The sequence below is a fragment of the Microcebus murinus genome, chromosome 21, assembly GCF_040939455.1.
Source record: "Microcebus murinus isolate Inina chromosome 21, M.murinus_Inina_mat1.0, whole genome shotgun sequence".
NCBI lineage: Eukaryota > Metazoa > Chordata > Mammalia > Primates > Cheirogaleidae > Microcebus > Microcebus murinus.
Genome location: NC_134124.1, coordinates 19,986,039 through 20,013,905, shown reverse-complemented (window position 1 = coordinate 20,013,905; position 27,867 = coordinate 19,986,039). Strand labels below are relative to the sequence as shown.

At 44.4% G+C, this 27,867-nt stretch overlaps 1 protein-coding gene across 2 annotated transcripts; it reads left to right on the top strand.

Annotated features, from left to right (window-relative positions):
* Positions 1 to 142: 142 nt before the first annotated feature.
* Positions 143 to 27,798, top strand: FAXDC2 (fatty acid hydroxylase domain containing 2). Of its 2 annotated transcripts, none has more exons than XM_012755481.3 (9): positions 143 to 296; positions 12,058 to 12,105; positions 14,074 to 14,165; positions 14,291 to 14,394; positions 20,886 to 21,007; positions 22,770 to 22,876; positions 23,372 to 23,477; positions 23,890 to 24,056; positions 25,982 to 27,798. In XM_012755481.3, exons 2-9 carry the CDS (start codon positions 12,058 to 12,060, stop codon positions 26,136 to 26,138), a joined length of 903 nt encoding a protein of 300 aa, XP_012610935.1. In that variant the 5' UTR covers positions 143 to 296; the 3' UTR covers positions 26,139 to 27,798. The 2 variants fall into 2 exon arrangements, with proteins under 2 accessions (XP_012610935.1, XP_012610934.1); XM_012755480.3 differs by having other exon boundaries at positions 22,671 to 22,876.
* The last annotated feature ends 69 nt before the right edge of the window (positions 27,799 to 27,867 follow it).

Sequence of the window (27,867 nt, the reverse complement as noted above, 5' to 3'; positions counted from 1 at the left end):
GATTGAACTGCGTATTTCCTCTCAGCTTTAAGGACATGCCCTTTGGGGAGAAGGGTGTTTTGTTTCCAGCCCACGCAGACCCAAACTTTTTCTCTCATCACGTGCTTGGCCCAAGCCAGTCAGCAGCTCTGTAATGAGATCACCATGGCCAGCCTCCCAGCCTACCCGAGTGACTACAGGGTTAGCCAGCAGCAACAGCAGCCACCAAAGCAGGGCTGCTGGAAGACAAGAGGAGACAGCCTGGATTGACCTGTGCCCAGGACCTCGGAGGAGCTTGGAAACTGCCCACCGCAGAGGTGAGTGGGAGCCACTGGGACCGGGAAGTGTTTGCAAAAGTCAGGACGTGTCCGAGTTCACTTAAAGAAGGGCAAAACACACTCTCCCTCCCTCTGCCCCCACCCTGTCCTTCCCACTTACAGTACTGGTGAGATGTGCCTTTGAACATGTCTTGCTAATATCTGCATCCTCTGTCTGTCTGTTTGTACCATCTGTCTCCGCTGTAGTCTTACTGTTCTAGCAATTGACAGGTAGTTACAATGGACTGGGTTTGGCTTCAACACCATGGGAAGGAGCAACTCCAAAGTCAGAACTCAAACGACAGGCAGATCAAACTAGAAGAGACTGTTGGGAAACAACTACTGCCTAATTGCTTCTTGTCTCTGACCGGGAGGAGATGGGCAAATTATACAACAGTTTTAAAGTCTCTGGATAGATGTGTGGGCTATGAGCAGCACAACCTGGTCAAAGCTGTTTTTATGCAACATACTGGGATTTATCAGCAGTGGCTCCAGTTTTGGAATCGTTAATGGCTTGATGGTACCTATGGAAACACTCCCACAAAAATTATTGGGTGAGGGGCATACAGTCAGGTGTATGGTTGGAGGTGAAAATAGGTTAGTGGTTTTTAGGGTGCTCCCACAGGCCCTCTGGGGCTTAAGGCAAGCAAGACAAGGTGCTGATTTGTGGGTTGCTTCAGTTTCATATGCAATTCCAACTAAATTTCTCTGGTTGGGAGAAGCAATTTGCTAAAACAGAAATGCACTGAGCCTCAGCTTCTGACTTTAGATAGGAAAATTGTTAGCACAAAGGAAAGGTACAGAATGTTTAGTAGCAAATGTTGGGCACATTCTGAGGGCAGAAAAAGCAATGCTTTTGATTCATCTTTTTTTTTTTGGAGACAGAGTCTCGCTTTGTTGCCCAGGCTAGAGTGAGTGCCCTGGCGTTAGCCTAGCTCATGGCAACCTCAAACTCCTGTGCCCAAGCAATCCTGCTGCCTCAGCCTCCCAAGTAGATGGGACTACAGGCATGCGCCACCATGCCCGGCTAATTTTTTCTATATATATTAGTTGGCCAATTAATTTCTTTCTATTTATAGTAGAGACAGGGTCTCGCTCTTGCTCAGGCTGGTTTCGAACTCCTGACTCAGCAATCTGCCCACCTTGGCCTCCCAGAGGACTAGGATTACAGATGTGAGCCACCACTCCCGGCTGATTCATCCTCCCCGCCCCCCCCTCGCCCCCCCACTCTGTTGCCTGGGCCAGTGCCATGGTGTCAGCCTAGCTCACTGCAACCTCAAACTCCTGGGATCAAACGATCCTCCTGCCTCAGCCTCCTCAGTAGCTGGGACTACAGACACACACCACCACGCCTGACTAATTTATTCTATTTTTAGTAGAGATGGGGTCTTGCTCTTGCTCTGGCTGGTCTTTAATTCCTGACCTCAAGCAATCCTCCTGCCTTGGCCTGTGGCTGACATCTTGATTGCAATTTATGAGCAATCTTGATCCAGCGGCACCCAGACAAATTGTCCTGAAATCTAGATCCAGGGAAACTGTGAGATAAGAAATATGTATTGTTTTAAGCCATAAGTTTCACGGTAATTTGATTCCTTTATCTCTTATTTATTCAGCAAATACTTCCTGAGTATCTGCTACATGCCAGGCATGTGCTTGGTGCTGTGGATCTTATAACAAGACAAGCAGGCTTTGGGCCTCCCAGGCATGCAGTCAAGCTGGGCAATAAACTCTTTTTTTTGAAACAGAGTCTCACTCTGTTGCCTGGGCTGCAGTGCCATGCCATCAGCCTAGCTCACAGCAACCTCAAACTCCTGGGCTCAAGCAATCCTCCTGCCTCAGCCTCCCGAGTAGCTGGGACTACAGGCATGTACCACCATGCCTGGCTAAGTTTTTCTATATTTTTAGTCAGCCAATTAATTTCTTTCTATTTTTAGTAGAGATGGGGTCTCCCTCTTGCTCAGGCTGGTTTCAAACTCCTGACCTTGATCGATCCTCCCACCTCAGCTTCCCAGAGTGCTAGGATTACAGGCATGAGCCACTGTGCCCGACCATGGGCAGTAAACTCTTAAAGGATGAAAGTACCGTGCAGCAAAAGGAATGAAGGGGATATTACTGAAACTGACCCAAGGGAGTCATTTTTGTCTCAAAGTTTAATCTTTACCTTCATGTATATCATCTTTTTTCATTTTTAGACACTGAGTTCTCACTATGTTGCCCAGGCTGGTCCTGAATACCTGGGCTCAAGGTATTCAAGACTGAATACCCTAGCCTCCCAAATAGCTAGGACCACAGGCACTTGCCACCACGCCTGGCTATTTTATCTTTTTGGATGACTATCAGTCACTCTTCCTTCTACATAAGGCTCAGAAATGTACAGACCTTGAGTCATAGCAGCTCCTCAAGACCCTCTTCACCGGAGGCTTTAAGCTGTGTAATTACATTTCAGGTCAGTCTCCCAGTCCTGGAGGCAGACTGCTCGGCTTCCCCTAGAGTACAAACGGCCTGAGAGCAGACGCTAAATTAAGGGGAGTACTAATGCTTGGGTCAGTTGCCCTCTCCCTGTGTTAAGGGGAGTAATAATGCTTGGGTCAGTTGCCCTCTCCCTGTGTCATTTCCCCACTTATGAAATAGAATTTATGCCATTCCAAAAACGCATGTAGCACCAGGCAAAGTGTTAGGGAGGCTGGATTTTGCCAGAAACTCTGTGGAGCTTGGAGCAAGTCACTTCTGCTATCTAGGCCTATCTCCTTAGCTATGAGATGGAAAGGGTAGATCAGGTGACCACGAGGTCTTCCTTTTTTCTTCTCTAGGAGTAAATTATTTCAATAATTTTACAAGTTGCTTACAAAGAAAAAATACACATTCACATAAAGATGATATATTTTATACTTATAAAATAGGAAAGCTGGAAACTGTGTCATGCTCCTGTAATCCCAGCTACTCGGGAAGCTGAGGTAGGAAGATCACTTGAGCCCAGAAGTTCAAGTCTAGGCTGGACAATGTAGCAAGATCCCATCTCAATAAACAAATAAACAAACAAACTGTCTCTACTTCTTCCACCCTCACCCTGTTCCCCTGTCCTGTATTCAGATTCTCAAGGTTGTGAACATCACTATAGCCTCATAGTCTTATTTATCTAGGTTGTGGATTCCTCAATAAAAAGCTTAGACAGTCAGAATCATCTGCTTTCAACACAGCCACACTAAAATGTATCTAATTTGGATTATCTCACAATGTATATCAAATGCTCTTTAAGGGAGAATCAATTTATTATTATAAAATACTAGAATCTTTTAGCACATTTCATTTCTTTCTCTTCCCTGAATGCATTCCCTTCATAAATAACTATTTCATATTCTCCTCCTAAATACTTTGTCATTTGGAAACTCAAAGTTATATAGAAATATTTTATAAAATAGGACAAGAAGCATGTCTTATGCACCTCACACATCCCCTGTGTCTAGTGTTGTATCTGGTCCACAATAAATGTTTCTTGAAAGGATGATTAATATTTTAGAGAAAACATGTTCTTCAGTATTAAAACTCATGCAAACATTATCTAGTCCATTATTCATGGCTAATATAGGTCGTTCTCATTCCTTTATTTCCCTTTCAATCTCTGCACTCATCAACACCAATGCATTGTATATTTTTTGCAGTCTCAGTTGGTATAATGAGCACTGAATTCAAGTTCTTCCACTAAATAGCTGTCAAAGCTGAAGCCAGCGACTGAATATCTCTATGCCTCCATTTCTTCAGACAGAAAATGGAGGCATCTGAAGAGATGAGCTCTAAGACAACTTACATTTCTTAGATGTGAGACATCAAAAGGTAGAAAAAAAGAAAAAAAGTCACAAGGAGGAAGCCCAATAAAAATGTAATGATTATAATGCCTTGACATATTAAATATTTACAAATGTTAATTTTACTTGCCAAAATTTCTGTCTTGAACACTGTCGTTGGCAAACAATGTTAAGGAACTTCTCTGGGTGAAGACCCATCTGCCCACAGTGTTTGAGGTCTCCCTTAGAACCTGTCTGACTGCCTGTGGTCATGTAAAACTGAAAACATGTCTACCTGCATGCAGGTAGAGAGGCACAGAAAGCAAGCTGCTTTCGTCATAAAATATTCAGCAGAAGGATACGGTTGTGTAGCTTGGAGGACTCAACTACCTAGATAAATATCTCGGGAGATGGCACATGGGCGTATTGGCATAGCTAAAGAATAAATGGGGCCAGGCGCGGTGGCTCACGCCTATAATCCTAGCTCTCTGGGAGGCTGAGGTGGGCGGATTGCTCGAGGTCAGGAGTTGGAAACCAGCCTGAGCAAGAGCGAGACCCCGTCTCTACTATAAATAGAAAGAAATTAATTGGCCAACTAATATATATAGAAAAAATTAGCCGGGCATGGTGGCGCATGCCTGTAGTCTCAGCTACTTGGGAGGCTGAGGCAGAAGGATTGCTTGAGCCCAGGAGTTTGAGGTTGCCGTGAGCTAGGCTAACGCCACGGCACTCACTCTAGCCTAGGCAACAAAGCGAGACTCTGTCTCAAAAAAAAAAAAAAGAAGAAGAAGAAATGGTATGTTAGAAAATGCTTCATTGGTTCTAATGAAATCAGATGCCAACAGATAAATGGTGCTGCTCCTACAGCCAAGAAGTCTTCCCACCACTGGAAGATAAACAGTCATTTTCCCTTTGGCCAGAAGGTCCACGTGGAGCAGAGAAGTCCAAGGTCAAACTTACATATCAGCCCCTAATCACTCAGTCTCAGCAATATCCAATTTCCATAGCATGGACACAGTGCCCTGCCTTGTGGAATAAACCAGAGCTGCCTCCTTCCAGGGTCAATGTCTTATCACACTGATAGTCAACTAGTCTCTCTTGGTTTTGGTTTTTGATTTCACTATCTGGTTCTGTTTAATTATACTTTATACCTAGCCTACATCTCAAAAGAGTTTAAGGTAGCTTCTAATAAAAGGATATATACAATAGAACAGCTGCAAATAAATAAAAACTGAATAGAAACCATCAGACACTATATACATTTGTTTTGATGGGGGAGAGGGGAGACTGTAATCTGTAGAGAAAATAACCAGGTGCTTTAACTGCTACTGCTTTGATTTTGAACCATGTAAAATTGTTAACAAGGAAAAAAAAAGGGAGACGAAGACAAAGAAACCATTAGGGCACTGGTTCTTAATCATAGTTACCTTTAATAATCTAATGAATGTTATAGACCCTTCTATGATGGAAAAAATGAACATGGAAAAATTTACATATAATTTCAGGGGAGACAAAGACTTCTCAAAGCCCTTCAAGAATAAAAATTATCTGATTTAGAGTAAAGGGAATGCTAATAAAAGGGGGAGCTAGTTATTGTAGGAATCTTCGATAAACTGTTTCCTACAAATGGGCATTGAATTAACTTTTAAATATTTCTATAATTTTCTGAATAGGTAAAATATGCACATGGTGCATAATTCAAAAGGCAGAAAAGAGTAAAAAGATAGCCTTCCTCTGTCCATGCACCCCTGCCATCCAGAAACCATCACTGTAACCAGTTTATTCTTCCAGAGATAGTTTAATGTTCTATGTATTATTCTATGTATGCATGAACATCACATGCACACACACACTTGCTTATTTTCCACACATTTTTTTATGTTCACTTAATACTTTATGTTCACTTAATACTTCTGAAGAGTACGCACAATTATTCCTTATTCCTTGAATGGCTGCAGAGTGTTTCATTATTGGATGTACTATAATTTATTTAACCAGTCCTCCACTGATGAACATCTAGGTTGTTTCCAATCTTTAGCCATTAAAAATAACATTACAAGCCGGGCGCGGTGGCTCACGCCTGTAATCCTAGCACTCTGGGAGGCTGAGGCGGGCGGATTGCTCGAGGTCAGGAGTTCGAAACCAGCCTGAGCAAGAGCGAGACCCCGTCTCTACTATAAATAGAAAGAAATTAATTGGCCAACTAATATATATATAAAATTAGCCGGGCATGGTGGCGCATGCCTGTAGTCCCAGCTACTCGGGAGGCTGAGGCAGAAGGATTGCTTGAGCCCAGGAGTTTGAGGTTGCTGTGAGCTAGGCTGACGCCACAGCACTCACTCTAGCCTGGTCAATAAGCGAGACTCTGTCTCAAAAAAAAAAAAAAAAAAAAAAAAAAAATAACATTACAATGAACATCATGTACATCTACCATTTTTATATACAGGATTATATAATAGAAAAATAATCCCAAGAAGTGTAGTGGAGCACTAAATTTAACTCTGAGCTTACTGGTAGCCAAAGCAAAAAGGAGAAGAAATATGGATTGTCTAATTTTCTTTGCATTCCACAAGAAAGCATACCATTTCTTCCAGAGAGGAAAACTTCTATGCTCTAATTTATTGGAATTTATTATCTGTATCCTCATAAAAAGTATACTACTTCTTCTTAGGAACTAAATAATGGAGTAAGGAGTATCTTTAATGTAGTTTTGATATTCATGCAGCACATTCTAATAGCTATCTTTTTTTTCTTATACCTATCTTGATTAAAAAAAAAAAGTATGGTCTGGGCCGGGTGTGGTGGCTCATGCCTGTAATCCTAGCACTCTGAAAGGCTGAGGTGAGTGGATTGTTCGAGCTCAGGAGTTCGAAACCAGCCTGAGCAAGACTGAGACCGTTTCTCTACCAAAAATTGAAAGAAATTAGCTGGACAACTAAAAATATATAGAAAAAATTAACCAGGCATGGTGGCGCATGCCTGTAATTCCAGCTACTCGGGAGGCTGAGGCAGTAGGATTGCTTGAGCCCAGGAGTTTGAGGTTGCTGTGAGCTAGGCTGACACCCGGGCACTCTACTTAGGGCAAGAGAGTGAGACTCTGTCTCGAAAGTATGGTCTGACTAAAACCCAGCATTCCTTGCATAAGTGAAAATGCAGTCTCAGAGGAAAAGGTTTAGTTTTGAGGTTGGACACCATGTATCCAAGAGCATGAAGAAAGCCTGGGCATTGTCCTCCTTTGAAGGTTTCTTGAGTGTGCCAGATCTCCTGCACTATTCAGTAGTTTATTAGCTCTGACCCAGCCCTCTAGACCTGTACCTGCAGTCCCTGCTGCTCGGGAGGCTGACACAGGAGGATCACTTGAGCCCAGGAGTTTGAGTCCAGCCTGGGCAACATAGTGAGACCTTGTCTCTTAAAAATATTTTTTTTAAAAAAGGAAAGAAGGCTGGGTGTTGTGGCTCACACCTATAATCCTAGCACTCTCGGAGGCTGAGGTGGAAGGATTGCTTGAGGCCAGGAGTTAGAGACCACCCTGAGCAGGAGTGAGACCCTGTCTCTACTAAAAGTAGAAAAATTAGCCAGGTGCGGTGGCATGCACCTGTAGTCCAGCTTGGAATCTGGGCCCTGAGCCTGGCTCTATCACTTGTCACCAAGCGACTCTGGGAAGTCACTTGGCCTCCCTTTGTGTATGTTCTTTCATCCGTGTAACATGGCAGAACAAGATGACCTGGAATGCTCCTTTCCAGCCAGGTGATGACACTAAGCAATAGGGTGGCCAGTGGCTTAACATGTGCCAACTCCTCTGGACTGGTGCGCCTGCCCTGAGTGCTATGGTTAGGACTGTGAGCTTGGTCCAGGCTCAGGTGAAAGATGCCAGGAATGACAGGTGATGTCTACCAGGGAGGACAGAATGTTGGAGGAGAATTTGCTATCTAATTCTTAATTATTATGGTTTTAATTAAATTTATAATTTTTTGAATAGGTAACACATTCATATGGTCCTAACATTTCAATCATATAAAAACAGAAAACATTTATTGCCAATTGATTTTTTGTAAAGGTGCCAAGACAATTCAATGGGGAAGGAATAGTTTTTAATAAAAGGTACTTGGGCTGGGCGTGGTGGCTCATGCCTGTAATCCTAGCACTCTGGGAGGCCGAGGCGGACAGATTGCTCTAGGTTGGGAGTTCGAAACCAGCCTGAGTGAGACCCTGTCTCTGCTAAAAATAGAAAGAAATTAATTGACCAACTAAAAATATATATACAAAAAAAAAAAATTAGCCAGGCATGGTGGTGCATGCCTGTAGTCCCTGCTACTCGGTAGGCTGAGGCAGTAGGATCTCTTGAGCCCAGGAGTTTGAGGTTGCTGTGAGCTAGGCTGATGCCATGGCACTCACTCTGGCCTGAACAACAAAGTGAGACTCTGTCTCAAAAATAAATAAATAAATTGTACTTGGACACCTGGATAGTCACATGCAAAATAATGAAGTTGGACTCCTTTCTTACACCATACACAAAAATTAACTCAAAATGGACAATGGACCTAACTGTAAGAGCTAAAATTATAAAATTCTTCACAAAAACATAGGCTTAAATGTTTGTGACCTTGGATTAGGTAATGGTTTCTTACATACGACATTAAAAACACATTCCCATTCTGCAAATGATACCATCAGGAAACTGAAAAGACAACCCACAGAATGAGAGGAATATCAGCAAGTCATATATCTGATAAGGAAAAGGACTGGCAACCAGAATGTACTATAAAGAACACTTACAACTCAGTAATTTAAAAAGACACCCAAGTTTTAAAATGAGTGAAGAGTTTGAATAGATATTTCTCTAAAGAAGATACACAAATAACCAAATGCACATCATTGTTTTTTGTTTGGTTTTGGGTTTTTTGGCCACTAACAGCTGAATGCACATCATTGTTAGTCATTAGAGAAATGCAAATTAAAACGAGTGAGAGACCAGGCGAGGTGGCTCACACCTGTAATCCTAGCTCTGTGGGAGGCCAAGGTGGGAGGATTGCTCAAGATTAGGAGTTCGAAATCAGCCTGAGCAAGAGCAAGACCCTGTCTCTACTATAAATAGAAAGAAATTAATTGGCCAACTAATATATATATATAGAAAAAATTAGCCGGGCATGGTGGCGCATGCCTGTAGTCCCAGCTACTCGGGAGTCTGAGGCAGTAGGATTGCTTGAGCCCAGGAGTTTGAGGTTGCTGTGAGCTAGGCTGACACCACGGCACTCACTCTAGCCTGGGCAACAAAGCGAGACTCTGTCTCAAAAAAAAAAAAAAAACAAGTGAGAAAACTAGGATGGCTGCAATTAAACAAACAAACAAAAAATATATGTGTATATATATGTACAATTAAAAGTGTTGGTGAGGATGTAGAAAAATTGGAACCCTCATACTTACTAGTGAGAATATAAAATGATGCAGCAGGTGTGGAAATCAGTTTGACAGTTTCTAAAAATGTTAAACCTAGTTACCATATGACTCAGTAATTCTGCTTCTAAGCATTGTGAACAAATGTGAACCTGAAAGAACCAGTCCATCAAGATGAGATCCCCAGTGGCTAACTGGGCCTAAATCTAAAATAGAACCAAGTGGCCATTTGCTGATGAGGGTATTCTGAGTTCTTCCCAAACCTATACCTCTTTAACTTTGGGACTCTCGGAGCTCACCTGCCTCAGCCAATCAGGGCTCAGGTATATCACTTTACACCAAAGGCTACATCTACTCATTTTGCAAGCTATTCACTGGAATAAAATCTCTTTTCTCCAAATTCCTTTTTCAGAGAACTGTTCACAGTGTATATCCAAGAGAAATGAAAACATATGTCCACACAAAAACTTGTATACAAATGTTCATAGCACTATTATTTATAATAACCAAAAAATGGAAACCATCTATATTTCCATCATCTGATGAGTAGATAAACAAAATATGAGATATTCATACAAAGAAATATTATTTAGCAATAAAAAGAAATGAAGTAAAGAAACATGCTACAACATGAGTGAACCTTGAAAACATGCTCCGGGAAAGAAGACAAACACAAAAGACTACATATGGTATGATTTGATTTATACAAAATGTCCAGAGTAGGCAAATTCATAGAAACAAAAATAGATTAATGCTTGCCTAGGGGTGGAGGTGGGGCAAAAGGGTGGACTGGACGGAGAGATTGGGGATTGATGACTAAGGGGTACAAGGTTTCTTTTTGAAATAATGAAAACATTCTCAGATTGTGCTGATAGATGCACAACTGCAAATATATTAATACTAAAAGCCATTGAAATGTACACTTTTAAATGGGAAAATTATATCATACATGAATTATAGTTCAATAAAAATATTTTTTGAAAGAGAACAAATACAATTTTAAATTCCCCTCAGCCTCACTAGTAGAGCATGTAGTCAAATTTAGATTTTTGCCATTCCAATGAGTGAGAAATAGTATCTCATTGTAGTTTTAATTCATATTTTTCTTCTTATTACAATGGAAGGTCAACATTTGTTCAGTTTCAAGGCCATTTATATTGATTCTTTTTTATCATATGCTAAATTTTGTTTATCTACTCATATGCTAAGTTCCTATATATATATATATATATTTAGGTCTATTTCTGGACTTCCTAATCTGTGACATGTCTTCCTATTCATATGCTAGCACCACACTTTTAATTATTAAAGATTTATTTTTCAAATGTGGTAAGAAAAAAAAAAAAAAACATGTAATATTGGCTGAGGGAGGTGACTCACACCTGTAATCCTAGCACTTTGGGTGGCAGAGGTAAAAGGATCGCTTGAGTCCAGAAGTTCAAGATCAGCTGCGCAATAGCGAGAGCCTCATCTCTATCAGGAAAAAAAAAAATTAGCTGCACATGGTGGTGTGCACCTGTAGTCCCAGCCACTCGGGAGGCTGAGATAGGAGGATTGCCTGAGCTCAGGAGTTTAAGGTTGCTGTGAGCTAGGCTGACACCACAGCACTCTAGCCCCAGCAACAGAGTGGACTCTGTCTCCAAAAAATTATATATATACACATATACAAATATATATATATATATATAACATAAAATTTACCAGAAAGTTTATCCTTTCATACTTTAAAATGAAGTTCTCAAACAATTCTAACGATTCTCCTGGCCAATTCCTGTTAGGCTGCATTTTGAAAAAGAGGTTTATGCATATCCATTTACTTTTGCATAGAACTGTTGATCTCCTTCCAAAAAGTACTGGTCCATGGCAGGGTGCAGTGGCTCACACCTGTAATCCTAGCACTCTGGGAGGTTGAGGCAGGAGGACCACTCGAGTTCAGGAGTTCAAGACCAGCCTGAGCAAGAGTGAGACCCTGTTTCTACTAAATAAAACAGAAAAACTTAGCTGGGTGTGGTGGCACATGCCTTTAGTCCCAGTTACTTGGGAGCCTGAGGCAGGAGGATCACCTGAGTCCAGGAGTTTGAGGTTGGAGTGCACTGTGATGATGCCACTCCACTCTATCTGGGGCAGGGACAAAGCAATACTCTGTCTCAAAAAATAAAAAGTCTTGGTCCTTATGTTTAAATCAACCAACTTGTTAGAACTACTCTTTAAGTCCTAAGTAAATCAGTTCATTCTTTTCTCTAACTGCAACAGCTCTTTAGTAACAGAGAAAAATGAAGAGAGAATAACTAAGTTTTTTCAAAAGCATTATATAACATGTTTTTACAGTTGGTAGACCTAGTATTTCTAATCCCCTCCCCCTCCACCACTCTTCCTTCTTTCTGGCATTTTTCTAGCTATTCTTGCTTATTTATTTCTCCATATAAATATTAGGATCAGTTTATCTGGTTCCAAGAACAACAATAAATCTATTGGTTTTAAAAAAAAAATCACTGCCAGCCATTGACCTTGACTTTGTCCATTCCCTACTTCCTTAATTGTATGTAATAACAATACCCAGGCTCACCTGTGCTTTTTCATTCCAGATGAAGGGAGAAGCTAGAAGTATGGGACAGCATGACAAGTCAAAGCAGGTAAATGCCAGCATCTTGTTGCCAAACTGGTAAGAATGTGGCCAGTGGCTCCTCCCTTATGTGCACTCACCTGCAGCCTATCTGACTCTCCCCAGAGGTTCAGGGCTGGCTGACACAGGGTGATGTCCTCATTTCCGTAACTGAGCTGATTGTAACCTCAGCCCCTTTGCCTGCATGGCAGTGCATGTGGCCGTGGGTAGTTAGTTGAAAAGCCGTTTTCAACTGTTGTTATCTCTTGGCCACCTTGCCTGTACCCCTTAGCATGCCCCGTGCTTCAGGCCTTTAGAACCATCCCTTTATATAACTGCTCGGGGGACAACCGAGGCCCCCTGGGGGATGGGCCGGAAAGGCTGGTGACCCCAGCCAGCTTTTGCATTGGGTTCCCGTGCTTCACGGGGACCTTTGCTCTATGTATATTCTCTTCATCTGGGCTGCTAGAGAGATTAAAAACCCACTATTCCTAAAAAAAAATCTAATCCTGTATGTGAAATGGAGGTTTTGATTTGACTTAATTTGGTTTGATCTAACTCAGAAGATGAAAAATTCCCACTGAGTCTACAAAAGTCCCTGAAAACTCTCAGATTCCTAAAAAAAGGAATAACTGGAAAAGCTCAAGGTAAACTGTCTAGCAAACTCAGGGGACATTTGAATGGCCCATGTAAAAGAACAAGTTCTCCAGGTAGGTTTGGCCAATCCAGCCAGAGAAAGAGAGCATTTCCAAAGCTCAAGACTTTGATGAGTGCTAGCCCTTCAAAGCATTCCCTGACCATGAAAAATGACTAAATGACTTCTTGGTCTTTTGATGAAAATGCTGAGAAGAAATGATTCAGTGCAGATTCAAACTGTGCAGAATGAGTTAATCAAAACAATCTGCTCCTTTAGATCTTGAAAGTCTGGATTAGTACATAGCATCCTGTTAGATCATCTCCTCCCACGCCGCACCCCTGCTGACCCGTCCCTGTGCACAGCGACTCGGTCATTTGCTAACTGCAGATGAGCCCCAGGCACCCGCCACAGGGACCACCACCTCCAGTTCCTTCTTACAAAAGAATATGAGCAGACCCCATCTGGGCCTAGAGACATGGCGTCTATGAGTGTGACATATGTCATTCCTGTCCATAGTACAGTGGAAACTGGTGATACTCCTGGCTGGTGTTTTCCCTCTGAAGCGGGGACCTTGTTGTTTGGCCATGGAGCTTGCAAGGACCTGTGGTTTAGAGAACCTTTTGGAGGGGAACACATAAGGACCTCCCAGTGATTGGTGGTGGTCTCTTCTTTACTCTTAGGATGGCCAGTCTTTAGCGGGCAGCCTAGCTGACTCTTGCTGGAAGGCAGAGGAATTATTAAAAGTCAGAACATGTATTCAATTCATTCTTTTCTTCAAAGGCAAGAGGGTGGGATTGGGAACACAGGCCTGGCACATGAACACAAGGAAGTCCCAATGACTGGGAAAGGATTTCCTCATCACAGATTCTGCAGCTCCTTCTATGATGGCTCTGTCAACCCTGCCTGCCCACTGGCATTACCTGGGGAGACCAGGTCCCACTCCTGCAGACTCATGGAATGGGTTGGAGAGGACCCTGGGCATCAGGACTTTTTAAAAGCTCCCAGGTGATTCCAATGTGCAGATAATGGGAATCTGCATTTGCCAGGAGGACCAGTGATGAAAGCCTACAGCTACTGGGGGGCTTGCCTGTTCTTTTAGCGACAGAACTGCCTACTAGTCTCTTTAGAGTCAGGGTAATTCCCTTCCCTCCCTCAACCTTGATCTCTAAATTATTTCCATAAACACACTACTGAGCTTATGATAAGGAGGAGCCTCCCACAGAAGCTGGGGAAAGGTCAGCAGATGTCACTTCCTGGCTAGTTGAGAACCTGGTCCGCTAGCATTCCTGCGGTGCCCAGCAGTGAGCTGGGCATGAAGGCAGGAGGCTGGCTGGGATCTGACACTGTCTTGTCCTCCTCCAGGAGGGACACATCTGGGGCTCCATGAGGAGGACAGCTTTCATCCTGGGCTCTGGCCTTCTCTTGTTTGTGGCCTTCTGGAACTCAGTCACGTGGTAAGTCCACTCCTCCCAGCTTTGATCCAGGATCTGGGGGCAGCGTGGTGGCGCCTGGGCACAGGAGTAGGGGGCTGTCTGCCCACTCGTCTTCACCCAGAAACCTGACTGGTTTTTCTTCAAAGGCATCTTCAGAGATTTTGGGGTGCTTCTGGCTACTTCTGGCAAGCCCAGTGGGAAAGGCTGCTGTCTACTTATGAAGGGAAGGAGTGGATCCTCTACATTATAGGTAAGGCTCCCAAACCACCAGTACTTAGGGTACTTAATTCGGTTTTCTACTGTTTTGTTCTCTACCTTGAGACTTCTCAGTTTATTATTCCAAGGGATGAGGACTTGAAGTTCAAAAGGTAGTAACTCCAAAGAATACTAAACTCTCTCGGCTAGTCTGGAAACAGGGTGTCTAGGAAAAGAAATTGAGTTGAGAACACTCCTCGTGTGAGAAATGTTTTACGTGAAAATGAATGCATGTTTACAGCAAAAATCTTGTTTTCACATGTAATTTCACAAGTGCAAAGAGCTGAGACAGTGTCCTCTGTACATGGTACAATCAGTGCTTGACAGCAAGTAACCACACAGTATTTACTGACAGCATGAATGGCTCCAAACAAGCCTAAGAAGCTAAAATGGAAGGAAAATGTCATTTAAACATAGATATTTATAACAGCACTATCTATAATAATGAATGTCCTCAATCATACATTTATTTACTCAATTATTTATATATAATTTATTTAATATTTTATATGTTATTATATATCATATATAATAATATACATGTATTAATATATAAATGTACATAATGTTACTATGTGCCAAACCTATACAGAGGATATAGAAATATTTCAGATGAAATGTTTGCCTAGCCCATTAAAAAAACTGTATCACAGTCTAGCAGAGGAGATAAAAAGTGTCAGTTGTCAGGAAGCAAAAGCACTTATAAAATGTGCCTGAGAGGCCAGGCATGATGCCTCATGTCTGTAACCCTAGCACTTTGGGAGGCTGAATCGGGAAGATCACTTGAGCGCAGGAAGTTGAGACTAACCTGAGCAACGTAGCGAGACCTCATTGCTACAAAAACAGAAAAATTAGCCGGGCATGGTGGTGCATACCTGTAGTCCCAGCTACTTGGGAGGCTGAGGCAAGAGGATCACTTGAGCCCAGGAGTTTGAGGTTGCAGTGAGCTATGATGATGCCATTGCACTCTAGCCTAGGCAACAGAGCAAGACCTTGTCTCAAAACAAACAAACAAAAAAATGCCTGAGGGTTGTTTTCAGCTAGAAGGAGAGCTCTGAAAATGGGCTGAACATTAAATATAACAGATTCAATGGAATCTTAAACAACCATTGAACAATGTAGATTACTTACGTGTATGGGGAAAGTGGTAGGAAAACATTTTATATACTTCTATTACAATGATGTGAAAGCCACCTATTATTTGGTGATAAGCAAATACCAGGAAGATAAAATATTTGTACTTTTAAATGTTAAATCTGGAAGAAAGTTCAAGATCATCTTATGTTGTGGTTTTCTTGCTGTATTCCTTATGGAGCCTTTGGAGTTTCAACTAGGCAGACACGTTGTTGGATGGCTGATTGGGTAACCACCAACCTAACATTTTTTTTCCAAAATAAAAAAAATAGTTCAGTTCCAAGTATAAAAGTAAATATGTGTTCATTTTAAAAATAAAAATCAGGCCAAGTGTGGTGACTCACACCTGTAATCACAGCACTTTGAGAGGTTGAGGTGAGAAGTCGCTCCTTTCTTCCCCTTTCCTCCCCTGCTGTGACATTTCAGGCCTGGGTCAGAACTCAGGGGGCCCAGGGATTCCAGCTGCTGTGTCCTGCAGGAAGGCTAGCTTTAAGAAGGATGGGGCCAAACTTCCTATATCTGAACTCACCCACGTGCTCCCTTCTGCTGGTGTGAACCCCATTCCCAGCTCTGCACATCTGTCTCCAACTACTGGAGCCAAGGCATCAGATGCTCTGAATAATAAAGCCATCCAGAAAGTTCTCCGTGGGGAGCTGGGCACCACATTCTGGTTTGCACCCTTGGGGCCAGGCAGCCAGGAATATCACAAAAAGTCTCACCTCAAAGCTGAGCTCCTGTCCCCAGCACGCTGGAGCCACAGAGCCCAGGGGGATTCAATACCCAGGTCCTTCTTTCTCCTGATTCCCTCTTCCAGTGAGAACATGTGTAGTTTTCACCCAAGACCCAATTTTGACAGAGCCTGACAAAACAGTCTCAGCAGGCCCGGTGACCTTTGTCCCAATTTTCTCAGTCCTAAAGAGCAAAAGCTGTTGAGGGTCAGGGAAAGACACAGTAAGACCAATAGGAGGTGAATGGAACTAGCTAGATGTATTTGTTTCTCCTGTGGAAGCAGGATTTGGAGTTGCTCTTTCTAGCAGATATCAAAGCTGTGGACTTGCATCTGCTCACAGGCTGCAGGCCTGAGCGACAGCTGGTCAGATGGCATATTTGTTGTACACTGTGAGCTCCTCCAGGGCCGGGGCTGGGCCTTGTTCCCCACTGTTTGACCAGCACTCACCACCTAACACAGTGTCTAGCACTGAGGGGTCAATCAAAAAATATCTGTCAAATGAATGAAATTGCTTAGTCCCAAAGTCAGCCAAGGGGCTTAGATACACAATTGCATGCTCCCAGCCTAAACTTTTCCTTCTAAGTACTTACCATGCTTACAATTAAATAATTGCACGTGCAATTATTTGTTTAATGTGTGTCTCCCTGACAAGACTGTCAGCTCCCTGGGGCAAGGACTGCTGTTCACAGTGGTATCCCCAGTGCTTAGACCTGACAGGTAGCACTCAATAAATGCTTATTGATGCCAAGATATGCACCCGCAATAAATAAATAAATACATGCTTGTTGAATGAATAAATGAGCACAGATGGCAGAGGTGGCCACAGTGAGTGGGTCAGTCCACCTGCCAATCATGAAGGCCTGAGCTGCCGTAGGTGGTGAGCCCATTCCCAGGCCAAAGGAAACTGGCATAAGGTTCTTTATTTCAAGATGCTGACAGTGTTATGGGAGAATTGTGGGGATGGGGGTGTGTTAATGTCTAGGCTAAGCTGTTCTAAGAAAGAATCTGTCTCCTAGAAAAGGTCTATTCATTTACAAAAGAGAGAAAAAAGAGTGGGAAGCAGGTTTATCAGGTGGTTAACCAGGGCCCTCTCTTTGCCTCCAGTTAAGTCATTTGGAAATTTAGCCTGGGGCAGATAGGCTGGGTTTCCACTTGACATTAATGATAAAACCTATTTCACAGGGCTGTTAGAAGGCAAAATGAGATGTGTCAATATTTACTACAGGGCCTTATGATGGCACCAATGCCCAGTAATGCTTTCTAGAGTTGTTATCAATATTCTTTTGCCTTTTAAGATTGCCCTTGGATAAAGAGCAATCAAAATGTGTACAGGCCGGGCGCGGTGGCTCAAGCCTGTAATCCTAGCACTCTGGGAGGCCGAGGCGGGCGGATTGCTCGAGGTCAGGAGTTCGAAACCAGCCTGAGCAAGAGCGAGACCCCATCTCTACTATAAATAGAAAGAAATTAATTGGCCAACTAATATATATATATAAAAAATTAGCCGGGCGTGGTGGCGCATGCCTGTAGTCCCAGCTACTCGGGAGGCTGAGGCAGAAGGATTGCTTGAGCCCAGGAGTTTGAGGTTGCTGTGAGCTAGGCTGACGCCACGGCACTCACTCTAGCCTGTGCAACAAAGCGAGACTCTGTCTCAAAAAAAAAAAAAAAAAAAAAAAAATGTGTACAAATGTCAATGTGACAAATAGTGTGTACAAATAGAAGTGTGTCCCTTTCTTTCCTTCTGTTCTTTCCTTCCTTCCCTCCCTTCCTCTGTCTCCTTCCTTTTCTTCTTTCCTTCCTTCTTTTATATGGTCTCTGTCTATCTGTCTTTCTTTTGTACTTCAGATACTGCCAAACTTCTTTCCAGGACATTTATACCCATCCTATTCCCCACCGTGCTGGCAAGTATTTTCCATGTCTCACCTGCCACAAGACAGGAACAGGAAGGGTGCTGGAGGAGGGCATTGAGTCACAGAGTTAAGTAAAATGTTGTATTTGCCCTTTGGGATTTCTTTTTTAATTTTTATATTTTAGAAAGCGTCTCACTCTGTCACCCAGGCCAGAGTACAGTGGTGTGATCATAGCTCACTGCAGCCTGAACTCTGGGCTCAAGTGATCCTCCTGCCTCAGCCTCCCAAATAGCTAGGACTACAGGTGCATGCCACTGTGTCCAGCTAATTTTTCTTATTTTTTTTTAGAGACGGGGTCTCACTATGTTGCCCAGAGTGGTCTCAAACTCCTGGGCTCAAGTGATCCTCTTGCCTTGGCCTCCCAAAGTGCTAGGATTATAGATGTGAGGTACCATGCCCAGCTGCCCTTTGGGATTATGAATCTAGAGGAGGCAGCAAAACAGGGACAAATCAAGTTAGTAGTATAAGAATTAAGTAACACTGTAATGTCACTTTCATAACTGCCACCTAGTGTGGACTAAATGCTATTTGTTTACAGTGGGAGATTGCAAACACCTGGAATGACTTCATGGAGAAGCAGGATATAGGCCAGGCACAGTGGCTCACGCCTATAATCTTAGCACTCTGGGAGGCTAAGTCGGGTGGATCGCTCAAAAGTTCAGGAGTTTGAAACCAGCCTGAACAAGAGTGAGATCCCGTCTCTACTAAAAATAGAAAAGAAATTAATTGGCCAACTAAAAATATATAGAAAAAAATTAGCTGGGCATAGTGGCGCATGCCTGTAGTCCCAGCTACTCAGGAGGCTGAGGCAGAAGGATCGCTAGAGCCCAGGAGTTTGAGGTTGCTGTGAGCTAAGCTGACACGACGGCACTCTAGCCCAGGCAAGAGAGTGAGACTCTGTATCAAAAACAAAAATGGGAAAGGCAAATCTAAATTTTAAGTCTTGATTAGTATCTTCTAAAATATTGTACAGAATATCAGTGCTGTTGGACGTTAATAGCTGGGGTGGCCGTATAATTTATTATCCAAATAGGGACACATGTGAGAGTGAAAGGTGTTATTAATAATTATGCTGGAACAATAGATGTAAATTGAAACTGCCCCTTAGATTCATGGAAGCTTATATAAAATAATAATGAAAAAAAGAAACTTCCCTAGGCAAGCAGATGTATGACCATCATATTCTTAGGTATTCTGAGAAAACAGAATACCTCCTAAGTATTGTAGGATCAAACAAGACTGGGAAAGGTTGAGTTTAACCAACAGGTTTCTCTGCTGCAGGAATTCTCAGAGCCGTTAACACACTAGTATGGACCACGACTCTCCAAAACAGTAGGGTCTGAAGACTATTTCACCAAGGAGCCCAGCCCCTTGAAAGATGAGTTTCCACTTTGGAAATCAACCTAAGTGCCCAGCAATTGATGAGTGGATAAAGAAAATGTAGTAACTGAGACAATTCTATAGAGTGAAAAAGAAAAGAAAATGTGGTTAATGTGTATATATACACCCTGGAGTACTACTCAGCCACAAAAAGGGATAAAATAATGTCATTTTTAGCAAGTTGGATAGAACTGGAGAAGGGAAGTTTCTCAGGAATGGAAAAACAAACACATGTTCTCACTAATAAGCGGGAGTTAAACAATGGCTACACAAAGTGGTGTGAAGGACACTGGAAACTAAGAAGGGGGAAGGGTAGGAAGGGGGTGAGGAATAAACACTTATCTATCAGGTCCAGTGGACACTGTTCTGGTGACGGGCACAGTAAAAGTCTGGACTTCAGCATGACACATTCATCCATATAACAAGAACACTGGTACCCTCTGAAATTTTGAAATTAAAATTATATGTATAAAAAAAGAAAGATGAGGCCGGTCGTGGTGGCTCAAGCCTGTAATCCTAGCACTCTGGGAGGCCGAGGTGGGCGGATTGCTCGAGGTCAGGAGTTCAAAACCAGCCTGAGTGAGACCCTGTCTCTACTAAAAATAGAAAGAAATTAATTGACCAACTAAAAATATATAGAGAAAAAATGAGCCGGGCATGGTGGCGCATGCCTGTAGTCCCAGCTACTTGGGAGGCTGAAGCAGAAGGATTGTTTGAGCCCAGGAGATTGAGGTTGCTGTGAGCTAGGCTGATGCCACAGCACTCACTCTAGCCTGGGCAACAAAGTGAGACTGTCTCAAAAGAAAAAAGAAAGATGAGTCTTCCACTTAGGGGAATGCTGAGTAAATGACACCTGAAGTTCTATTTCTCAGTTAGGAGGATAACAGGGATTAGGTCTCTGGCCTGACTCCTAGTCCAGTGCTCAGTATGAACCATACCATATCAAACACCCCTCTGCTTCTCCTTGGCAATTCATAAAGGGTCCCATGGGCAGACTCCCAAATGTTAACCTAAATTCATTTTTACTTTAGAGTATAGTATATATCTTAATGTATTTTCTCATATATATCGGTAATATGAAAGCCACCAACTACCGTGAAGGTTGTTGTCCTGATTATATAGCTAAAAAAAATACACTCTTAGTTGCCCTGTCCTAGCTCTCATGCTAATTTGTCACCCAAGAGTAAAGGTATGCCTATGGTCCTGAGCCCTAAGACCCCCCTAGCAAGGGACTCTCTATGATGCAGCCCCACTCACCATAAAAAGTGTGTTCACTTAATACATGTGTCATGAGAGCCTGAAGTCAGCCCGATTGTTTCTGCTTCCCAACCTCAGGAGCCACCCATGTGCCTAGCCTGTGCTTCTGGACCTTCAATGGGCTTCTACTGGTGGTCGACACAACTGGGAAACCTAACTTCATTTCCCGCTACCGAATTCAGGTTGGGAAGAATGAACCTGTAAGTATTCCTGCAGCTTCTCCTGGTTGAAACACAGAAAGCAAGAGCCAAAACCCACACTCAGAGTTCTCATCACTGGCCCAGGAGACACCATGGCCAGTGTGAGGCAAATTATTATGGACAAGGCTGCCACCGTTTAGAAGGTTAGAGAGAGGAAATAATTTGCCCAACATCTCAGAGCTACTCAAACTAGTGGCCAGTAAAGAGTAATGTTCTGGCCCCCGTTCCCAGCCCAGGCCCTGCACTTGTCTGCCGTCGCATGGGAACAGAGCCGGCAGTGGCTGGGTGCTGAAACACAGGTAACAGCGGCCTGAACAGTGGATGACAACAATAGATGGATAGCATAGATTCTGAATGTGGGAGTGGTGGTGGTTTTTTAAACAAGTCCTCGTTCCTACATATTCAGTTCAACCTACAGTGCAAAGTTCTAGAGCAAATCCATGAAAAACAAGCCTGAGGCCCTGCTTACGGGGAACTCTGACTCACACGGCACCGGGAAGCGTGTCCCACTGCTCCCTGAGCACGGTTCGCCTGCTTAGTGCTTTATTTTCAGCACCTAGAATGCTGAATGGTACATAGTAGATTCTCGATAATGAATAAACAGATATGATACCCATCTTGGTCAAGGTTTCCAGAAGAGGTAGATGGCGTCATCTTACATGTCCTGTCGAAACAGGCCATCCAGACCTGGCCTCACCTTGAGAAGGAAGTAAAAAATCAGAGTGAATTCTGAAGTCAATGCAAGCAGTGCCTGGAAAGGCTGGAGGAAGAGGCAGGCCTCAAGTCTGGGCATCATTCTGAACTCAGCCCAACCCTGGGGCAGAAAACCCTCCAGCTTGCACAGGGAACTCAGGGAGGAATCCCTTCTGACCAATCCCAAAAGAGTCCATCAGGACCCAGGAAGTGACCTTTGGTCACTGGGCTATTCCCTGGAGCCCCAGTTCTCTGACAAAGGGAAGAGGGTCAAGGGGTTACTGATTCTTGGGGGAAATGCTGGCTGTAGTACTGAAGCCGAATGGAGTTTGGGCATTTGGGGCCAGGGCTCCACAATGCACCCAGGTGAAAATGCTTGGCCAGACCCCCATCCTGACAGCTCCACCATGAAAACCAGGAAGTTAGTCAAGAGGCTAGATAAGTAGCCCCCTGGCTTACGTCCTTCATTGTTCTGGGCCTAGTCCAGTGAAGATGGACCACATGAGGAAGCAGATGACCTTGATCTCTGCATCCAATCACGAACAAGGTTCTCCAATGAGGAGGAGCTAAAGGGCTGCGATGGGATGTCAACCTGAGGTGGACCGCCTTCTCTAAGAACCACGGAGGCTCCTCAAGTTACCTGCAAGGAATACATGGGGCCTGGCCAGAGAAATGGGGAGGACAGTGGTATTTTCAGAACAAGGAAGGAGAAGGCAGGTTCAGGCAAAGCCTGAGGGCTGCTGGGAGTTTCCAAAGGCCGTGGCATTACTCATCAGCCTAACAGCGAAGGCCTTATTCTGCAATGTTTCCAACCCCAGGGCTGGGTGGCAGTCAGGAGCTGCTGGCTATGCCCAGCCATCACTCCCTGAGTGAGGGCCTCTGAACAGGTCACAGCGGAACCTTTTTTCTAGAAGGGAAAGACCTACTTCTCACACTCTTGTCTGTCTGTCTCCTTCCTTCCCTCGAGCAGGTGGACCCAGTGAAGCTACGCCAGTCTATCCGCACAGTTCTTTTCAACCAGTTCTTCATCTCTCTCCCCATGCTGGTTTTCCTCTATCCCTTTCTCAAGTGGTGGGGAGACCCCTGCCGCCGTGAGCTACCTACCTTCCACTGGTTCCTCCTGGAGCTGGCAATCTTCACCCTGATTGAGGAGGTCCTGTTCTACTACTCACACCGGTGAGCAATCCCTGCCTGAGTAAAACTGGCTCCTCACCCCACCCAGGGCTCCACAAGGAAACTGGAGGCCTCTGAATTGTAGGTATAGGACCAACACCCCCTGGCCTCAAGTCTTCCATTAAATGGTTAACAGAGAGACAACTATCTGTCCCATAACCGACGACTTGGGGCAACTGAGGATTGTCCAGAAAAGAGCAAGCTTCTTCATTCATGTGGCCGGCAGGGCAGTTTCCAAATGACTTCCTTACTGAATCCTTTCTGGGCATCATCCCCACTTTCAGATAATACAAGTGGGGTACACAGGAAAAGTAACCCACACCCAAGTCATGCAGCATAAGGGTGGGGTTGGAATCCGAAGACAGGCCTGAGTGCCAGTCCCATGTGTTTTCTACTTGGCTCCATGAATGGAACCCTAGTCCCTACCTTTGGTTTCTCATGGTCTGGTGGGGTAGGGAGGACAATCGGCAAATTATTAACTATTAACTATTTCTCCAGGCTCCTTCACCACCCAATATTCTATAAGAAAATCCACAAGAAACACCATGAGTGGACAGCTCCCATTGGTGTGATCTCTCTCTACGCACACCCCATAGAGCATGTGGTGAGTAGAGCTCTACTCTCCCCAAAGGTGAAGGACAAATGCCCCCAACCACCCTTCCTAAGTTCTGCTGCAGAGAATTAGACTACGCTGGCCCTTTCTTTCTTCTTCCTATTAAATAGCTGCCATTTATCACTGACCTGCCATAGGCCAGGCTAAATTTCTAACAAGTTATCTCATTTAACCCTCGCAACAGCCTTTTTACTCCTGATTTTGCTAAATGAGGAAGTTGAGGCCCAAATAGTTAATAACTTGTCTCAAGTCACAAAGGTGACTGTCTTCAACAAATTAAAGTCGTGAAACTCTTTCAGCTTCTCCAGATCCGAGTCTGGTACCACCTTAGGGCAAAGTGGACACCCAACTGTGTCCCCTCCCTCTCCCTGGGCCCCACCTTCAATCATCCCTCCTCTTGCAGGCCTCCAACATGCTGCCGGCCATGGCGGGTCCTATAATAATGGGCTCCCATTTATCTTCCATCACCATGTGGTTTTCCTTGGCCCTCATCATCACCACCATCTCCCACTGTGGCTACCACCTACCCTTCCTGCCTTCGCCTGAATTCCATGACTACCACCATCTCAAGTAAGGACCCCTCCATCAGCTTCTAATGTGGACACTGGTGTCTGAATTTAAATGTGGGTGCTAACTGGGGGAGAGGTCTGAGGGTCAGGAAAATAATGGCCCCACTGGGACCACCTTACTCTTTTCCTTTTGTCTGACATTGGGTACAACCGGGGTTTTTTAACCTTTACTTGGGTTCTGGACCCTTTGATATCTGATGTAAGCTATGGACACTCTATTCAGAAAAATGTATATATGCATACAAATCCTACGTGCAATTCCAGGGAATTGTGCACACTCGGAAAGCCCCCAGGCTTTTTCTTTTTGAGACAGAGTCTCACTCTGTTGCCCGGGCTAGAGTGCCGTGGTGTCAGCCTAGCTCACAGCAACCTCAAACTCCTGGCCCAAGTGATCCTCCTGCCTCAGCCTCCCGAGTAGCTGGGACTACAGGCATGCGCCACCATACCCAGCTAATTTTTTCTATATATTTTTAGTTGTCCAACTAATTTCTATGTTTAGTAGAGACAGGATCTCGCTCTTGCTCAGGCTGGGCTCGAACTCCTGAGTTCAAATGATCTATCTGCCTCGGCCTCCCAGAGTGCTAGGATTACAGGAGTGAGCCATCCCTAGGCTTTTTCAAGTGTGGTCTATAAACCACCTAGACCAGGCCAGGCGTGGCGGCTCAAGCCTATAATCCTAGCACTCTGGGAGGCCAAAGCGGGCAGATAGCTCGAGGTCAGGAGTTCGAAACCAGCCTGAGCAAGAGCGAGACCCCCGTCTCTACCATAAATAAAAAGAAATTAATTGGCCAACTAATATATATATATAGAAAAGATTAGCTGGGCATGGTGGCGCATGCCTGTAGTCCCAGCTACTCAGGAGCCTGAGGCAGTAGGATCGCTTGAGCCCAGGAGTTTGAGGTTGCTGTGAGCTAGGCTGACGCCATGGCACTCACTCTAGCCTGGGCAACAAAGTGAAGACTCTGTCTAAAAATAAATAAATAAATAAATAAATAATAAATAAAAATAAACCTCCTAGACCAGATTTAACTGAGATTTTTTGTTTAAAATGCAAGTTCTTCCAGCCTGAGCAAGAGTGAGACCCAATCTCTGCAAAAAAAAAAAAAAAAAAAAATAGAAAAAAATTAGCTGGGTTAAGTGGCATGCACATATAGTCTCAGCTACTCAGGAGCAGTGAGGCAGGATCACTGGAGCCCAGGAGTTGTAGGTTGCAGTGAGCTATGATGATGCCACTGTACTCCAGCCTGGGCAACAGACCCTGTCTCAAAAAAAAAAAACTTTCTTAGGCTGCGGCAAGAGGAATGTTTGAACTCAGGAGTTCGAGACCAGCCTGAGCAACAGTGAGATCCCATCTCTACTAAAAATAGAAAAAATTAGCCAGGTGTTATGGTACGTGCCTGTAGTCCCAGCTACTCGGGAGGCTGAGGCAGGAGGATCACTTGAGCCCAGGAGTCTGAGGTTGCTGTGAGCTAGGCTGAGGCCATGACACTCTAGCCCGGGCAACAGAGTGAGACTGTCTTAGAAAAAAAAAAAAGTTTCTTGAGTTCCTCTCCAAATGTGCTGAATCAAAGCATCTGGGAGAGCAGGGCTTAGAAACCTGCATTTCAGTAGTGTTCCAGGGGATTCTGATGCAAGTGCCCTGAACCATACCTGAACAGCCTTAGTTCTGCCACAGGTTCTCAAACTGTGTATCAGGATCACATAGTGAGCTTTTCAAAGGCAGACTCTGGATTTTGCAGGTCTGGAGTGGCCCTGGGAAGGTGCATCTCTAACAATGCATCAGGTTACTCTGATGCTCGTGGTCAGGATGGTGGTGACAGGAGTCGGGGAAGAGGGCTGAGAAATGTGTGAGGGGCCAGCATAAATAAAATGGGTATCCATACAGGGGCCTCCAGCGCGAGCACTGCACCTTCCTCTCTCCTGCAGGTTCACCCAGTGCTATGGGGTGCTGGGGGTGCTAGACCACCTCCATGGGACCGACACCCAGTTCAAGCAGACCAAGGCCTATGAGAGGCACATTCTCCTGCTGGGCTTCACACCGCTGTCTGAGAGCATTCCTGACTCCCCAAAGAAGATGGAGTGAAAGAGCCACCATGCTGTCTGCTCAGCAGCGGATGCAGAGGTGGCCTGAGGCCTCCTGACTGCACCTAACAACCTGCCTTCTTTAGCCACATACTCTCTAATGATGTCACCACTAGGGCAGAGGGAAGGTCAGCTTCCGGGAAAAGGAGGGCCAAGGATGGGGTTAGGGCTTCCCCCAAACTAGTGTCTTTGATGTCCCATCATAGGACCAGGACTTGGTTTAAGGAAAAGGAAAAAACCAGCTCCTCAGAATAGAGGCCAATCACAAGGAGGAAACCACTTTGAAAGGGTTCCCAGGAGCACCCCAGTCCTCTGCTGTGAAAGGGGCGTGGGGTTCCACCCCAGACAACTCCACTGTGGCCTAGGCAAGAAGCAGCGAGTGGCAAAGGTGACAGCGGGACTGGAGGCCACCTGGCTTCAGGGAGAGCTCCTTGTGGTGCCAGGGGGAGGGGGAACCAGATATCACTTTGCCCCTCCTTGTCCCAAAAGCCTTTTCCCGTACCCTACTTGGGACAGGGCCAGGACACCCTCACATATGGTTACAGGCGTCAGTTCTTAACATGCCAGATGCCAGCCACCACTTCCCTATAACACACACATGTACACGCACACGCACAAATCAGTGACCACATTTCAACTCTGCCCCAACACAAATGTCTTCCCTCTCTGGAAAATAAGAAAAAAATCACAGGAGCTCCTCCCTGGACTAAAACTGAGATACCAAAGAAATGCAGACCAAACCCCAAAATCTTTAGGATTATGTGGAAACCAAAGACCAAACCTAAAGAAACTACTAAGCTGAGGGCCCTTTTGCCCACAAAGGAGTCAGAGTTGCTGCCCTCTGGGGACACCCATCTGAGGCCCTTTAGTAGCCTATCTGAATCAGGACCAGAGGTTAGAACCTTCTTTCTCCCCCAACAAAGAGCCCCCAAAAGCATGGCTTAACAAACGGCAAAAATCCCTTTTTCCCCAAATGGCTTACCATCTTTCTCAACACCATTTATTCAGTGATTTCACCAGGAACCTTATTATCTACAACAAAACCACAGCCTGGCACTGTGGCATGTGCCTGCAGTCGCAGCTACTTTGGAGGCTGAAGCGGGAGGACCACTTGAGCTTAGGAGAGTTGGAGACCAGCCTAACAAAACGGCGAGACACCGTCTTAAAAAAAATAAAACCAACAATACAACAAAACCACAGAGCTGCCTAGGTTGAAGTGGTCCCTGTTCTGGCCTCCCTTCTGCAGCCAGACATGGCCAGGAACCCTGTTGCTCCCCAAAACAATTTGAAGACCACTCTTGGATTTGAAAGACCATTTACTAAATTTTTATATGCTTTGTGCTTATTTCTAGCTTTCAGTTTTCTTCTGTTAAGAAAACCACTTGCTGTGGCTTTAACATCTGATAGGGCCAAGTCTCCAGGCAGGATTGTCAAAAAAGACTTCTTCCCATCAGCCCTAGGAACCCAGAGGACTTGCCAGGTAGGCCAACAGAGCACTCATCAGGCACATCCCTCTGGCCTTGGTGGGCCCAGCTCCTTCCCTAGGATGGTTTGTGACCTTAGCTTCAAGTTCACCTTCTGATGCATCAAAGCCTACGTTCTCACAGCTGATGGCCTGCACCCATCACCTGTTTCTACAAATAAAGATTTGGAAAAGTCTATCTTCAGTATACTTATGAATGGTAGGATATAAGGAAAAAGTGGGTAAAAAGAGATGTGTTTTTCTCCCT

Excerpts from the sequence above, each read along its gene's own strand:
- FAXDC2 (XM_012755480.3), top strand. The coding sequence starts at position 12,058 with ATGAAGGGAGAAGCTAGAAGTATGGGACAGCATGACAAGTCAAAGCAG. Across the intron at positions 14,166-14,290 it reads TTCTGGAACTCAGTCACGTG|GCATCTTCAGAGATTTTGGG; the intron begins GTAAGTCCACTC and ends TTTTCTTCAAAG. Across the intron at positions 21,008-22,670 it reads AGGTTGGGAAGAATGAACCT|GTGGACCCAGTGAAGCTACG; the intron begins GTAAGTATTCCT and ends TCCCTCGAGCAG.